The sequence below is a fragment of the Leptopilina boulardi genome, unplaced genomic scaffold (genome assembly GCF_019393585.1).
Source record: "Leptopilina boulardi isolate dan_hultmark-lab unplaced genomic scaffold, ZJU_Lbou_2.1 LbouV2_208, whole genome shotgun sequence".
NCBI classification, from domain to species: Eukaryota; Metazoa; Arthropoda; class Insecta; order Hymenoptera; family Figitidae; genus Leptopilina; species Leptopilina boulardi.
The window spans coordinates 1,837,870-1,854,768 of NW_026137761.1; the positions used below are offsets into that span (position 1 = coordinate 1,837,870).

The window sequence follows — 16,899 nt, forward strand, 5'->3', positions numbered from 1 at the left end:
GTTCAAGTTAATGTTAGAAGCAATTTCTGAAAATAAGTTTTTTAATTTTTAGTATTGTAACTGCAAACTGTTCTGATTGGTAATAATTTCCCTCTGGTATTATGAAAAATACTTTTTTAATAGAAGTTATAATTAATCAAAACTACGTGTATTCAATTCTAATTATTTGGTTAACATGAACGCGTAATTTCATGGTTAATAAATATAAACATATATAGAAAAAATTGTAATAGTAAAAGTTCATTTGAAATTTTGCCGCTGAAATATTTTGACTTCTCAACAGGAAGAGCTTAATTCCGGAAGTGCATTATTTCTTGTCTATATCTTTTGTATAAAACAAGAAAGATTAACGTAAGTAATTTTTTCATAATTATTATATTTCTTTCGAAAATTTGTTAATAAAAAGTAGGAACATTGAAAATTTAACTAATTACTCTTTTCAATATAGTTATTTATGATACAAGTGCGTAAAGTGAGTGATTATACGAGTGTGACGTTTGCAGCAAATTACACGAGTATAATCAGATTTACGCACGTGTATCATACAACATTTTTTGCAACACCCACCTCTAAAGTTAAGTACCTATTATGAAGAATTCCAACTCTCTATTAGAATAATTTCGATTGTATAGAATTGAAAAAATCAATAGAAGATCAGGAAAAATATCATTAAGCAGGAGTGTATAAATTTAATAGTAAAGTTCGTTTTTTAATTTTGTGGTTTTGTATGATCTAAAACAATCGCATTTACGCATTTCAGTGCGTAAAGTGAATCACTTTACACACCGTTTGAAAAAGAGCTTCTTTACACACAATTTTCGGTGTGTAAAATTTAACTTTAGAGCTTAGTGTTGCAAAAATTAAATTTAACTTGTTTTTTGAAGTTTAAAACTGTTTAAAGCATATTGGTTTGTACCACGTGTATACAGTAAGAAAAGTACCATGGTAGTCATAGGAAAGCATGCGTTACGCATAAGTTTGTCTCACTCGCACTCATGGGCTGTGACTACCATGGAACTTTTCTTACTGTATATATATATATAGGTTATGTTACTTTGATGTTGCAATCAAAGCCACCATATCAGGAATTCGTTGACTATTTGTCGAAAGCACATCGCCCCATTCAGGGATCAAGACCAAATGAGACTGTTTAAATTTAAATTTTTAATTTAAATTCTCAAATAAAGTCTTTCAAAAACAATAAATAATTATTGCTTTTTTTCTGTCCAATAATTATTTAATTACTTATTACCATATTTAAACAAATTTTTCATTTTATATTAATTTTTCATTACATTTATTTATTGGGAAATTTCAGTTTTAAAATAGTGTATATAAGGCCAATTTTTTTAATTGCGAATTCTCTAGTTCAGTGAATTTGAATTTTAACTAAATAATATTTGCATATTTTAATTTAACCGAATTTTTATTTATCAATAGATAAATGAAGGGTAGAATGACAAAAGGGGTCAAGCGCCAATTTATCGAAAATGAGGTTTTTGCATAAAAAAATCAAGAAAATTCATTTACACATTTCTGTAGAAGGATTTCCTTTTTTATTGCGTATTTAAATCAGTTTTTAATAAAAATTAAATTAATAAAATAGCCTCAAATTTACTTTATTGCAACCTGATTGAAAAACAAAAGAAAGTGATGAGTCAATAATATTATCAAAATAAAAAAAAAATATTATTTTTTTAGGTTTTATTTTAATATTTTATTTTAATTTTATTTTAATAATATTTTAATTAATAAAATTAATAATAATAATAATGTATTTTCAATTTTAAACAATTTTAAAATCATTTTGTTATTAATTTTTAAATATTTTTATGGTTATACTAAGTGAACAATTGAATTTAAAGATGAAAGTATTGCTCAATTCCAAAGCAAGCAATTAATTCGTAATTTTCTTGAAAACAAACAATTTTTTAAAGGAATTTTTTTTTCTATTCATTTCGTCGATTCCATAGAAAGAAACTAATTTTCCAGTTTTTCTTTAAACTGTATATTTTTTTTATAATTAATGGTTAAAGAAAATGTGCGCAGTTGATATAACCTCAAGGAACCACAGTTTTTTTTAATTTTATCGTTAATATGTAGGTTTATTTCAACAAATTGTTGTTTATTTATTAAAACATACTAATATATCGAAACGGTTTTCTCAGTTTTTTTTTAAATGACCTGCAAAATTTTTAAAAATGTTTTTTTTACTTCCTGTAAAAACAGTGAATTGGCGCTTGACCCCTTTTGTCATTCTACCCTTCAAATAATTATTTAACAGGGGTTTGGCCGAATTTTTTAATTGGCATTAAATTGTGTTAAATTAAAACTAGGTTAAATATAAATACTTTGATATAAAAAATTCGATTTAAAATAAATTCTATTTTATAAAATTTAATTAAATAGATATATTCGATCTAATTTATATATTTTTTAAATTATTTTAAAATTTTCTACGCAGCACAGCAATATTGCCAAAATTTTATAATAAATTTTCTGCAAAGACATTCCAAACTTTGGTTAAATAATATATATGAAATACATAAATTAACCTTATATTGTTAAATTTTCAAATAAATAAGAATTGTATTATTTAAATATATCATTAAACGGAAAGAGAAGAAAGATTTAACACCAGTATCTGTCCTTCAATAAGCACCAGCGCAAGAGAGACACCTACTGGTGCTAAAATCGCGTTCTCTTTCTATCAAACGGACGCCTCTATACAGACCATCTCCACTCTATTTATATTATCTCTATGGATAAAACTTTCGAATTTTCCTCTTCTTTTTAGAACTAAATTCAAAATAAATTTAATTAATAAATAATAATAATAATAATTTAATAAATTTTCTTCACCTGAACAAATTTTTTTTCACGATTTCACTGTAGAAATTTTTACTTTTTTTCTTTAATAAATATTTCAAAATTCAAAAAAGAGGCGGCATGAGATAGAAAAGGACATAGATAGTCTATCTTTTTCTCTCTCATTGATGATATGTAAACTATTAGGCTCTCTCACTTGTGACGTCAGAGTCGATTCTAGGTGTGACGTCAGAGGGGGAAGAAAATTAGTTTCCACTTTCATCAATTTTATTCATACTTTAAACATGGAAAACGCTTGTTGACATATAATAAAATTAAAATGTGTGTTGATAATTAATTTTGTTATATATTTGATTCAATTGCATTTATAGATTCTCTCAATTCGTGATAATATATAAATTTTGAGGTTAGGGGTGTTTGTTTACTAATTACATTTTACATTTTAACATCATTATTAAACAATATCCAGTATGCATGTTATTAAAAAGATATAAAATATATATTTTAAGTGGGAATTACCGCAGCAGTAAAAGATTTCAAGTTAGTAAACAAACACCCCTAACCTCAAAATTTATATATTATCACGAATTGAGAGAATCTTTAAATGCAATTGAATCAAATATATAACAAAATTAATTATCAACACACATTTTAATTTTATTATATGTCAACAAGCGTTTTCCATGTTTAAAGTATGAATAAAATTGATGAAAGTGGAAACTAATTTTCTTCCCCATAAGAATAACATTGTGTCGTCTGTTTGTTGTCCCTCCTGGCCTCTGACGTCACACCTAGAATCGACTCTTACGTCACAAGTGACAGAACCTAATTGCCAGTGATGGGTACGTATAATACATGACGTATAATACGTGGTTTTCTACGTGTATAATACTACGTATATTACGTGCCAAGTTTTCTACACGATGTATATTACATTTGATCACGTGATTTAAGAGCGGCAATTTTAAATTCTTCATTAAAATACATCATTCATTACACTTTCCCAGGGCAAACCCTCTTTAAACGATTTTCTTTTACTTTTTCTGACCATTTATATTTTATTCTAAAACTTTAATTTAAATAGAATGATAAGAAAAATTCGTTATGGCAAAAATCAGAGGATCATATATAGATGTCAAAATGTCAGTGGTTTTCTATATGGTTTTATACATTTTATACGTATATTACGTCGAAAACGTATTATACGTACAAAACTTCGTGTGACGCGTCACAACCCATCACTGCTAATTGCTACGTTATAAAGTGTGGCCGCACCTTTAGGATTTAAGTTTCTCACGTTGTAAACAAAAACAAACAACACATTTTTTTTGTAAGGCCACTAACCGAAACCAACCAACATTTTTTTGTAATAAAAACATAAATGTCATACCAAAGAATGTTCTATATTGTAAAATTAAAAAACTCTTTTTTGCGATAGTGAATTATTAATATTTACATATTTTTCATAAATATGATTACATTAAATATGAAAAATGGTTATAAATTATGTTAATTTAAATTACTGAGAATATCGTAATAATATGAATTAATTTATTATTTTTAAAAACAAAACGATGAGACCAAAGAAGTATTCCTGCAAATATTTAGCTCTAGTAGCTATATTTTCTGTTTTAATATTGCTGACGTTTTGCGAGTACATTATTTATTATATTGTTCTCTTGCAGGTTAGTATGCTGTACAATTTTTTTCTATGCGTTATGGGGTTAAACCACTCTACAACGTCAAAAAGAGGCCTAATTAATATATTTTTTAAAATTTATCTGATATGAAAATAATTTAATTTTCATCGTCTTATCTACAATTTTACAAAATTTATTCGCTTATATGTAGCAAAAGTATGTTTTGATCTTGAAAAAATTTGAAAATTAAATTTACATTGCAAATATTTTTGGATTAGAACTGTATTGCATTGGTATATTTGAAAAAGTATTATTTTTATTAATGGAAGACGTTGATATGCTTTCTGATTATAGTGTAATTGGCCAATCTTGAATCATGAAAATTTAGATCCGACAATCGTGTCTCCAACATTCGAAGAAAAATCTGTACGAGCGATGTTTTTGGCAGACACACACTTGCTAGGACCTCGAAATGGTCACTGGTTTGATAAACTAAGAAGGTTCGATTTATTTCTATAAAAATAATAACTATATTTTCGCTGTATTTAGATTTGTTATTTATAAGTTTTTTTTAAATAACAGAGTTTAAAATTCAATTTTTTAACAACACTCAAACGTCTTTGATTACTGATGTGTAATTTGTCTTCTCTAACAATAATTTCATGATATAGCTTTCTAAAAGCGTTTTTGATCATTCCTAGCAGATTTGATTATTATAATTATTATAATTCAAGGCGGAAACTGGCTGGTACTTGATAGAAAAAGTTTAATTGACAATATGTTTAGAGTATTCGAGGAACTAAAGTTAGGTAATGAAAGTAATTTGTAAAACTAAGAACTTTGTTTGATATTTCTTACGTGCTAACTCGGTTTTTATTTAATTAAAAATTAATTTTAATTTTTATATATTTAAATGTTGTGTATTAACATTAAGTATCAATGCAATATCTGTGCATAGGGAATGGCAAATGTACAGAACTTTCCAGACGGCGATGACAATCCATAAACCAGAAGTAGTTTTTTTATTAGGTTAGTTGATTGTAAGCTAATGATGTAATTCATTTTATTTGTTGCTTAAATGAAGTTCTTGTTGAATTTTAGGTGATGTATTCGATGAAGGCCTCTGGTCCAGTTCAACAGGATTTGAAAGTTATATCGAGAGATTTCATTCAATTTTCAGCGTTTCAAAAAATATTCATCTTTATGTGGTAGCTGGTAATCATGATGTTGGCTTTCATTATGGTATGTATCACTTTTGAGAAATTTTTTTACTTATAACAAAATTTGTTTATTTCTTGAATTTATTACAGTGATAACACCCTACCTAAGTCAACGTTTTATAAGTGGAATGAAAGCTCCCAGTGTTCGAAGAATTAGCATTAGAGGAAATCATTTTGTTTTAATAAACAGCATGGCTTTGGAAGGCGATGGATGTTTTCTCTGTCGACCAACTGAAATTGCAATAAACAAAATTTCAAGCAAGTTTTATTCTCTATACTTAATAAAATTTTTAAAGTTCCTTACGTTTCCTTGTTTTGTGCCCATTGGGATTTTAAAAGAAAAAATAAAAATTAATGAAAATTGCCCGCTTCCCCATTTTTTTGGATTAAACGTATCTGAAGCAAGGGAGATAAAAATTAAAATCAATTTATTGTGAACGGAACTATATTAGGTGACCGAGTGTAACTGGCACTTGACCAATTTTTTTCTTTGTAATATCTATAATTTTTTAATTTTATAATATATTTCAAAAATTGTCAATTCTTTAGCAATTTATTTATCTACTTGATTTATTTAATTTATATAAGAACATATTTTGTGGGCAGAAAGTTTAAAAAAATCCTTATAATTTCAGAACACTTGAATTGTGCAAGAGGTTTAGAAGAAAATTGTACAAAAAATAATTCGATAAAACGTTATAGTAGACCCATTCTTTTACAACATTTTCCAATGTATCGTGAATCTGATAAAATATGTGATGAATTGGACGAAGCTCCTTTAGACATAAAGAATATTAAATTTCGAGAAAGATGGGAATGTTTGTCAGAAGAAGCTTCCAAACAGGTTTGAATTTCTTTTTATTTAAGAGAATTTAAATATTATTTCAATTATTTCTATTATTATTTAATAAATCATTTTTCCGCTTTTTCTAACAATGCATAGTTACTGTTGTTGTGGCTGTTCAATTAAAGAGGACGGTTAGAGGGCTACAAACTTAAAATTTGATACATTTTTTTTTAAATAAATCTTTTTGAACTCTTACCTTTGAAGACTTTTGCTGCAAGTTTAAGTGCTTTAGTGATACAAGAAATTTTGTGACACTCGTGCGTAAATCAGATTATACAAGTGTGAAGTTCACACTTGTGTCATAAATAACTTTTTTACGTGTGTTACAGCTTTTAGATATTTTAAATCCAAGATTAGTAGTGGATGGACATACTCATCACGGCTGCAAAAATATTCATAAAAATAATATTGTAGAAATTACAATTCCTTCTTTTAGTTGGCGTAATAAAAATAATCCTTCATTTCTAATGGTATGTAAATAATGAAACATATGAATGCATTATAAAAGTTATTTTTAAAATTATTTGGAGACTATTTTTAAGAAACATAAAATAAATATAAAACCAGATGGTGTCTACAAATCCCAAAAACTGAGAAATACTAATCTTAATAAAATTTTTATGAAATTTACACAATGTAAGGAAATGGCTAGAAGTACAAAATCTATAAAATGTAAGATAATTTTACAATTTATTTGTACAAAGAAATGTAATATCTTAAATCGGAAAATGAACAAAAAGAGCTGAACTTATTAGACAGCCAGTAAATATTTTTAGAGGTATCATAATAATTCAGGGTTCCGATCAAAGTACCAGTTATAATTTTTTTTAACTAAAAATCACTAGCCCATAAATTGAAAATAATAATAAAGATTTGAATCTCATTTTTCTGTCAGGTATTTTTATATATTCTTTATAAAAATAAATACTTGCCGAAAACTAAAGTTCAAAACTTTAATATAACAACCAATACAATCAAGATTTCTTAAATTGTCCGGATACTATGAGGTTAAATTTATAGAACACGAATTTAAAAAAAATGAAAAATAAGTCAATTTATGAAAATAAATAAATATATGTGACGCCGCACGAGTAAAGGGACCTATCCCCGAAATAACATTAGACTCAGTTTTCCGTGCACTGTACACGGCAAACTAAGCCTAATGTTTTTTTCGGGGATAGGTCCCTTTTCTCGTATGCGGCGTCAAATATACATTTCTTTTATAGACAGAAATATTTTGTTATTTATAATACTTATTAGTATATTTTAAAATAGAAAATTTATATTTTTATTATGATTTTGAAAAATTGAAATTACCATGTCGAATAACACATTTAGCATTGTTTAAAACTTTCTATTTATTTATATTTTGAATTTTTATCATTTACATTTGAAAGCATAGGGATATTTTATTTTTAAACTGGTTAGTAGTTGAAAACTTTTATATCCTAATCATTAAATAGTTAATAAAAAAATCTTGACTTGTTTGTTTTAGGGAGAGTTTACGCCTAATAATTATTCTTTATCGAAATGTTACATGCCAATGGAATCAACTGTTATTAATATTTACATATTTGGAATTATCACCATTGTTATCTACTTTTTTGTTACACTAAATCGCAGTACTTTTCGTAAGCGTCACCTAAATTAATTAATATTATAAAATATTTTTGCTCAAACTTCTGAGTTGTATGAACAATTTTTTATTGATCAAAAAATAAACTATAATTTATAGCATTTCTATAAAATTGTTTAAATTAAATATATATAGTAATTTAACATTTTCTTTTGGAATATTGCACAAATGACACTCTTGAGAAATTTTAAAACATATGCAATAAATTAAATGATAAGAATAAAGAAAAACATTAAAAATGAATAAAACAAAAAAAAAAAAAAAAAATTTAACTAGTTTTCTTCAACGCCTGCTCTGAAACTGCTACTTTTCAGATTAGAAGAGTATTGTGAAAGGTAAACATTTATTAGCTATTCTGCTGATCTGAGCATGACGAAAGTAAATCGTAATATTTTTGTATTTTTAATTAACTTCAGTAAGAAATTTTTAAATTAATTAACTGTGATCATAATTTTAAATCTTCGTAAAATATTTAATTAACTTTATGTTGTATTATTTATTTTTAATTTAATTTCTCGTTAAAAAATAAAACATTGTTCATTTCAAAAAACTAAACAGTTGTCATTATAACTCTTTAAACATGATTTTTAGGGTTTCGTGGCCCATGGCCGAAAGCCTTATAGTTTCACTTTGGCGTCCGTCTGTCCGTAGTATATTTTGAGGCACCACAGCTCTCAAAATCAAATTTTAGTGCACAGATCCCAAATTAAAATTTTGGGGCACCACAGATCCCAAATTCGAATTTTGGGGGCCCACAGATCCCAAATTCAAATTTTGGGGCCCCACAGATCCCAAATTAAACTTTTGGGGCACCACAGATCCCAAATTCGAATTTTGGGGGCACCAGAGATCCCAAATTCGAATTTTGTGGCACCATAGCTCCCAAATTCGAATTTTTGGGCCCCACAGATCCCAAATTCGAATTTTGGGCAAACATAGCTTCCAAATTCGAATTTTGGGGCACCACAGATCCTAAATTCAAATTTTGGGGCACCATAGCTCCCAAATTCAAATTTTGGGGCCCCACAGATCCCAAATCTCCATTTACTGAATGGACATTTTCCCGAATGGACATTACATGAATGGACATTACATGTCCCATTAGTTAACATGCCCCTATAATTGACATGTCCCAGTAGTTGACCTGTCTCAGTAATTGACATGTCCCAATAGTTGACATGTCCCAATAGTAGACATGTCCATATAGTTGACATGTCCCAGTAGTTGACATGTCCCAATAGTTGACATGTCTCTATAGTTGACATGTCCAAGAGTTGACATGTCTTAATAGTGGACATTATCGAATGGACATTTTACCTAATGTTTTTGTTTGTGAATCAAAAAAGATAAATGATAGAAGAAAGACCTCCACTCCACAGCCACTCTTTCTTTTTTCTTTCATTTACCTTTTTGAATTTTGATTTTGCCAATTTTTGATTTTCTTCGAATGCCATTTTTTTAAAATTTTTTTTTAATTAAAATTTAAAGCGCCACGAAACCCTAGATGTAGGCGCAATTGCGCCTAGTTCTTTTCCTATTTTTTTATATTTGTTCTTCTTCTGACTTTTCACTTTGAATACAGGATCATATAATAATATATTTTAGGATCTTGTTTCCTTTTTCTTTACCTTTCAGTTTTCCTCTTTTCTTCCCCTGATTTTTTGTAGATAACTTTTTTCCTGTTCTTTTATTTTTGCCACCAAAAAATTTTTCAACAGTCACAATATGAAACGTCACATTCAGAAGCAAAACATTCTACTAATTTATGAAATTTTAATGAAATAAAGGGTCATAAGTTAATAAATTTTGTAAAGTTCTATTTTATAACACAGACAAATTTTCGAAAATAAAAAGCAATTAATATTTGATTGTTTTATTTGACAAATAGTAAAAGTAATAATAAAAAGATATAAAGAAAATACGCTGAAGTAAATAAATTCTTAAATTATTTACGTACATATTTACAATGCCTATTCTTAACATTAACAATTATTTCAACGAGCTATGTATGAATGCATTTATTAATACTCTTCCAATAATGATCCCCATTACGATTTCTCTAAAATACCCACTACTTCCGTTCTATTTTTGATTGTAATAGTAATCATGTACAGAAAAATAGAGTATTAAACAGCATTCAAAAAATATATTTTCAAATTCTAGCTACGATAAAGTTATTAACCTACAGACGAATGACTGAAATGTTATTCTTTTTCTTTTGTTATTTCGGTTTGGATGGAATCAATAGATTAGAGAACAAAATATAAGTATGTAATAAATATTACTTTATAAATTTTATAAAGGTCAACTTTAATCAATTGTCAAATAATTTATGTTATTAAACTCGAAATAAAACCAACTCTTATCATGATATGCTTGAAACTTAGAAAAATGGTGGCAATTGTCTCCTCCATACTTATAATATACAACTAGATTTCAATATCAAAATGCGTGCATCAAGCACACGATCTGCTTACATTTCTATATCGTTAATCAAAATCTCGGTAGCTAACAAAATTCATTGAAAATTATTAAATTTTCTTATCAATTCAAATTAAGTCATAGTTTGAATTCTTAAAAATAATGAATTAATCCTAAACTTGAAGTTGTTCCTGTGACAATGTACGGCATAGAATGCATTCGTTATAAATTTCAAAAATTAACAAACAATAATATTAGTTGACATAATACAAACACAAGTTTTGGATAAGCTATAAAAACGATGTAAAGGTTCTAAAGGCAATCATTGATTCGTCTATAAAATTATTAAAGTATTTAAATTATTTTGCCTGTAAGGGTCACATTCGTTCATTCACACATAACAAATACTTGTAGTCTCATTGTCAGTTGAGGAGATTTTTTGACTAGTCTATTTTTACAGCGGCGTATATTTTTCTAATAAAGGCATAAGCAGCAAAAAATCCAATCGTTCCCGTCAAAAGCCAGAAAGTTAGAACCATCAACGCCGTGTATCCAAAGTACAATAAAGTTGGAACTAATTCTGTGATTTCCAATTTTGTCATGAAATAAAATATGGAATAGGCTAAAATGTACACTGCAGATCCACCACTCACTACAAATGTTCTCCACCACCACCTGTAGTCCTGAAATAACGATTTTTTTACGAATCAAAACCAATGTCACAGATTCAGTTCCAGTTCCAGTTTATATTTTAAGAAATTTTCATTAAATTAACATTCAGTTAGAATTTTTATGGAAATTTAAACTTTACCTCTCCGCAAAGTTGAAAATATACCATGACTATTGATATTTGAGAACAGGATATGACAAGTATGCAAAAAACGAGGAATAAAAAGCCAAAGAGGTAATAAAATTGATTTTCCCAAAGAGCAGTTAGAATGAAAAACAGTTCAATGAACACTGCTCCAAATGGCAAAATTCCCGCCATCAGTGTACTAGAAAAAAATAGTAATTTAGTCATCAATATTAAATTACATAAAAATGAGAAACAGAAACTTACCACAATATTGGATTCATATACCATAATTGATCAGGGACTTGTCTTGGAATTTGATTCGTCCGTACAGGATGTGTGAATGGCTGTTTTCTGTATCCAAAGAAATACCCAAGATATACCAAAGGTAAAGAAATTCCAAACCATAGACAAAGTAAAGCTAACATCGTCGTAAATGGCACAGCCCCTGAACTGTGTTTACCCCAAATAAAGAAGTTGAGGAAAAAGCAAGTTGTAAATACAATTCCGGGATAAAATGTCGCAGTCTGAAAAGAATAATGATAATAAACTTTAACATTTTTTATTTCTATCTTAAGAAAGACACTTTTCAAAAGTTAAAATGATATTCATTTTTTAAGTGAATTTTAATTTTAATTGAAGAATGTTAAATTCGATCCTGGGATGACAGCATATTATAATATAACAATTTCATGTCTTTCTTTTTTATTGTCAACAAAAATAAAAGCGATTATTGTTAGACTAGATCTATTTATAAAAATTACACCACGGTGATAAAGACGAAACAAGTAATCGAAACTTAGATTTTATTTTTGTTGTCAATAAAGAAGGACATAAAATTGGGTAAAATTAAACTTAAAATAATTTTGTTTAAAAATGATTTCACAATTTGATTTCTTTTGTTTTTAAAATACTTACCGAAAGTGCTGCTCTTTTCCATTCTTTACCCCGCATTGTTTTATATAATCTAGCCGAGAAATATCCAGCAACTAAGCCACACATGACATAAAGGAAAATTGCACATGTTCCTAAAGACCCTCTACTCGCAGGAGAGAGCATTCCGAGCATGGCAAAAACTAAACATACAAATAAAAAGATAAAATAATTAATTTAAGAATAACTTCATTATTAACTATTTTAAGGGACGACCAAATTATTTGAAACAAAAAAATCAAGCGGCATTTAAAAGTAGATAGGGTCAGTAAGGGTAAATGGGGACAAAAGGTATTGGAGCTTAATTTATAGTTTTAAAATTAAGTTCGATGTCAATATTTTAACCTCAGATCACTTAAAAGAGCTTCTGAGTATTACCAAGCTGTTATCTTGCTCAATGCATAAAAACTTGAAAATCAAAGTGAATCTGTTTCAGTATTTTGTCGAGCATTTCAAAGAAAACAGACCAATCATACAAATTTTTTTCCTTATTCCTTATGACTCCCATAATAAAAATTGACTTGAATTTTTCATTTTTGTCAATTTAATACATAAATAATAACAAACTGTCCCCATTTACTCCGAGAATTTTAAAACTCAGAGTAAATGGGGACAAAATTTGGAATACATTTTTAAAAATATAACTGAACAAATTTGTTCCTATTGGATTACTAGACTATTTTCAAAGTGTAAAATTATATAATAAAACGTGTTTGTCTCTATATCTATTCAGCGACCCCAAAAACCATTCTTTAACAAATTTAACGAAAATCCGTTAAAATTTGTTAAAGTTATTATATTTTTACATTACTACTTTTTAAATGGTTGATTTTTCAACTTTTATGATACAATCCCATTCAATTGGTTCAACTATCATACATCTACTGCAAATTTTTTCAAGTTTTTTCATCCCCTAATACAGTAATATACTTAAGTAAACATTTTTCTTAAACCTTTCTTAGAAACTATGCTGTCCCCATTTATCCCAAATTTTATGAAATTTTCTAAATCTCGGAGTAAATGGGGACAGTCAGTTTCATGCTATTAAAGCCTATCTAAATTTTTTTCTGTTCCATAAAATTAATCTAAGGAATGTAAATAACAACTTAATACAAAAGAACTTCGTGAACTTTCGCTATCCTTCAACTGAAGAAATTAACGAAAAATTTAAAAAAACATATTTTCATCATATACTTGTAAACTTAAATTTTAATGTAGAAAAAGCCGCTTTCAAATCACAGATTTCGAGAAAAAAATAAAAAGTATTTTATTTCTCCTTAAAAAAAAAAATCAGACGTCCCCATAAAGACAATTACATTTATTGTATTGTATTTTTAAATTAGTACTTACATATAGTGATCAATGCCATAAAAAATATTTGAATTCCACTTCCAATAACTGCTGCAAAAAGACGCGAGTTTGTTGGTGGCCTGAAAACATCACCATGAACAAGTTTCCAGCCAGTTTCTTCTATAGCTTCATCAAGACCAGCGAGACTGTCACTATCTCCAGAATTGTATCTAGCGATATCTCTTCTCAATGTTCTAACCATAATCATTGTTAGAATACCTTTTTAAAACATAAAAAGTTATTTAAAAAAAGAAATATTAGACAAAACGATGCTTAAGCAAAGAATTATTACCAGAAAGGAAAAAGACGACAACTAATGAATTAATAATTGAAAACCAATGAATTTCAACATCTCTCATGCCAAGGTATATATCCCATCTACTTGCCCAACTGACATCAGACTCTTTCCATTCTACTGAATAAAAGAATTGAATATTTGTTCCTCTAGGATTAACATACTGACGTTTCAGTTGTCCCATTGGTTTAATACAAACGTTGTTCTTGAATTCGATTTGTGTATAATCGACAGATTTCGCAGCTACTTCAAAGCCTACCACCCTAAATTGATTTCTAAAAGAAAAATACAATTTTTATAATTAGGAAAGAACGATAAGTAAATTTTAGTTTTAGCTCAGTGAAATTTTATACAAACTCTCCGTGTTTATGATAACTCAGTTTCAGCTCCAGATAATTATTGATAAATATTTTATCGCCATTATTATTATTTTCAATACCACCTAATCGATATCCGTGATACACTATCCAGTTATTCGTCTCCTTATGCATTTTTTTTGTTGCCGCTGGCAAATTATCAATTAGCCTGTAGAAGAAATCATAATTTCAAACATTTCGTTCAAAGTAAAATCCTATTACCTTTTCATTACAAAATCTTGGACTTGAGCTTTAAAAAATTACTAACAAATGCACTGAATACTCATGTTGAATTCGTTCAAGAACGCGTTGTGAATTTTCCTCGTTCCAAAACATCGGTTTACCTGGATGATGACAAAGAAGACGACAGGGGATATCTTCTTTCATCGCTACTTCATATGGTGTATTTACAATTCTGCAAAAAATAATAGGTGCTAATGTGTCAGGAAATATAAGATGAATGAAAAATATCTGATTTTATTTTATTAATATGAAACCTCAGAAAAGAAGTTTTATTTTAGAAAATTATTCAATTTTCAAAGTTTTTAAAATAATTTTAAATAATTTAAAGTTCTTAAACTTATTTTAATGATGATTTTTTCCAATTAAAATTATTTACAGCTTCAAAGATATTTAAATATTTTAACTTACAAGACGCAAGTCATGTAAATTTTTAATCGAAATACTTCTCTGTTAAATATAATATTAAAAAACATAAAAGTTTGAATATTATCTGATACTACCGTATTTTTTAAATTTTCAATTACATATAACATGTATCAAAGCCTAGAAAAATTTGCAATTTTTTCTGAAATTCGTTTGTACTACTAGGAAATTCTACACATATTAGTGAGATTTATATTACCTAGATATAATATATAAAAGAAAATAGCATTAAAAATTTATTGGTTTTATAAAAGAATTTGGTTATTGATTTGTTGATGAAGAAAATTAAAAAAAAAAATAAAACATTACCTGTCGCCTCGAAGAACCTCTCCCAAGTTTTCAGATTTGTAATTAAGAGTCCCATTCTTTGGCCAACAAAATGGAAGAGAATAATATTCATAAGGTAATTGTGTATGTGTACTTGTCATTTTTACAGCTTTTACTTCGATTTTCTGGCCTTTTCTGAATTCGACTGGAGCAACACCAGGAACATAAAATCCATCTGCCTCCATCAAATAGAACAGTATTGCAAAAATACTGATGTTCCATGTTAACATTCTCTGCATTATAATATTAAAATTATCAATCATGAGGTTGTAAATTTTTTTAAATTAAATACAAGTTCAAGTAAAGAGCTATATATTGTATGTCCACATGAACGACAGTATTATATAAAGTATTTATTTACAAAGCTGATGACTAAATGATCATTGTTTATATAGATAAAACACGTAGATTTTTTTTGTTTTCTTATTTCAAGCAATAATGAGAATGAAAAACACCACATTGATTGTTGCAAAAAGATGATGCAAATTATTGTTTAAAAATTGGAAAATAACTTTAAAATAAGTAAATTTAAATATGTTAAAGTTCTACTTCGAAACGATTAATTTTACTTGTTATGGCTTTTAAAATAAACTTTTTTTACCATTATTTGACAATATTTGAATTAAAGGCGTGCCACGCCGACTGTTGTTATATCTACTGATTGTGTTTTCACTTCTTTGAAAGTTTATTAATACAAAATCACGTCAAAATAGAAAATTGTAGACTATCAATTGAAATTAGTCACGAGTTATGCGCAGACAATGTGACCACGTTTAGTAACAGTATTATTATCACATAAATCCCTAGATTAGTTTGACAGATAAATAAGCGGCAAAATTCAAATTAATAAGAGAATAAATATAAAGGCGCTCTCACACCTTTTTGGCTGCCTGCAGGTTACCATGACAACACACGGGTGTGAGTACAACAGAAAATGTAACCGGAATCGAACAGAGAAACCTCTCATAAGACAATTTTAGTGGGGGATTCTCTAAAGCAGGTTTTTCGCGTGAGGAGAAATTGATGCGCAGTGACCGTTTGCGCATGGCGGTCTATTTCAAAATAATGTTGGAGTTTATTGGAAATTATGTTAGAAGAAATAAAGAGATGAATATAAAAAATAGTAGAAATTACAGAATGTAATCATAAATTTCTTTCTTGCATTTTGTCCATACCCAAAATTAGCCTAATGTTTATGCTATTGTGCTTTGATAGGTTTTGACAATTCTTTCTGTTTACATTGTCAGCCATATGCACCGCATGACATAACTGCGCATGACGCAATATGTATCTAAAGTTTTAGGGAAGGGGAACACGACAGGGGAAATTTGTCTTATTAGAGGTTGTCTTATGAGAGGTTCGCCTGTAATCGCAATCGCAAACGGAAGAATTAGTAAGAGAAGAACAACAATATATGACTATATCTTTCTCTAACTCATTCTTCCGTTTACGATTGCGATTACGGTTACGTTTCTATTCTGCTCAGGCCTAAACATGTGTTGATAATTAACTTTCTTATATGTGACGTGAACAGTTAAAAGGACCTTATGTTCGAAAAAATTAATTTTTTATTGATTGGTGATTCT

The 16,899-nt window shown here is 27.9% G+C and overlaps 2 protein-coding genes across 4 annotated transcripts; one reads left to right on the forward strand and one right to left on the reverse strand.

Moving 5' to 3' along the window:
* The first annotated feature begins 147 nt into the window (after positions 1–147).
* Positions 148–8,273, forward strand: LOC127278588 (metallophosphoesterase 1). 3 transcript variants are annotated; one of them, XM_051300382.1, is made up of 8 exons: positions 148–351; positions 4,824–4,969; positions 5,428–5,498; positions 5,571–5,711; positions 5,780–5,947; positions 6,325–6,533; positions 6,866–7,006; positions 8,032–8,273. In XM_051300382.1, exons 2-8 carry the CDS (start codon positions 4,905–4,907, stop codon positions 8,185–8,187), a joined length of 951 nt encoding a protein of 316 aa, XP_051156339.1. In that variant the 5' UTR covers positions 148–351; positions 4,824–4,904; the 3' UTR covers positions 8,188–8,273. The 3 variants fall into 3 exon arrangements, with proteins under 3 accessions (XP_051156339.1, XP_051156338.1, XP_051156340.1); XM_051300381.1 differs by lacking the exon at positions 148–351 and adding an exon at positions 4,166–4,514; XM_051300383.1 differs by lacking the exon at positions 148–351 and adding an exon at positions 4,548–4,685.
* Positions 8,274–10,029: 1,756 nt separating this feature from the next.
* Positions 10,030–16,067, reverse strand: LOC127278606 (transmembrane 9 superfamily member 4). The gene is made up of 10 exons (XM_051300403.1): positions 15,915–16,067; positions 15,296–15,546; positions 14,589–14,735; positions 14,322–14,489; positions 13,962–14,239; positions 13,670–13,888; positions 12,305–12,462; positions 11,654–11,913; positions 11,405–11,588; positions 10,030–11,276 (listed from the first exon to the last, which is right to left on the reverse strand). Exons 1-10 carry the CDS (start codon positions 15,915–15,917, stop codon positions 11,037–11,039), a joined length of 1,908 nt encoding a protein of 635 aa, XP_051156360.1. The 5' UTR covers positions 15,918–16,067; the 3' UTR covers positions 10,030–11,036.
* Between the last annotated feature and the right edge of the window lie 832 nt (positions 16,068–16,899).

Excerpts from the sequence above, each read along its gene's own strand:
- LOC127278606 (XM_051300403.1), bottom strand. Across the intron at positions 13,889-13,961 it reads TGTCGTCTTTTTCCTTTCTG|GTATTCTAACAATGATTATG; the intron begins GTAATAATTCTT and ends TGTTTTAAAAAG. Across the intron at positions 12,463-13,669 it reads TATGGCATTGATCACTATAT|TTTTTGCCATGCTCGGAATG; the intron begins GTAAGTACTAAT and ends TTGTATGTTTAG.
- LOC127278588 (XM_051300381.1), top strand. The coding sequence starts at position 4,404 with ATGAGACCAAAGAAGTATTCCTGCAAATATTTAGCTCTAGTAGCTATA. Across the intron at positions 5,499-5,570 it reads AGAAGTAGTTTTTTTATTAG|GTGATGTATTCGATGAAGGC; the intron begins GTTAGTTGATTG and ends GTTGAATTTTAG. Across the intron at positions 5,712-5,779 it reads TGATGTTGGCTTTCATTATG|TGATAACACCCTACCTAAGT; the intron begins GTATGTATCACT and ends AATTTATTACAG.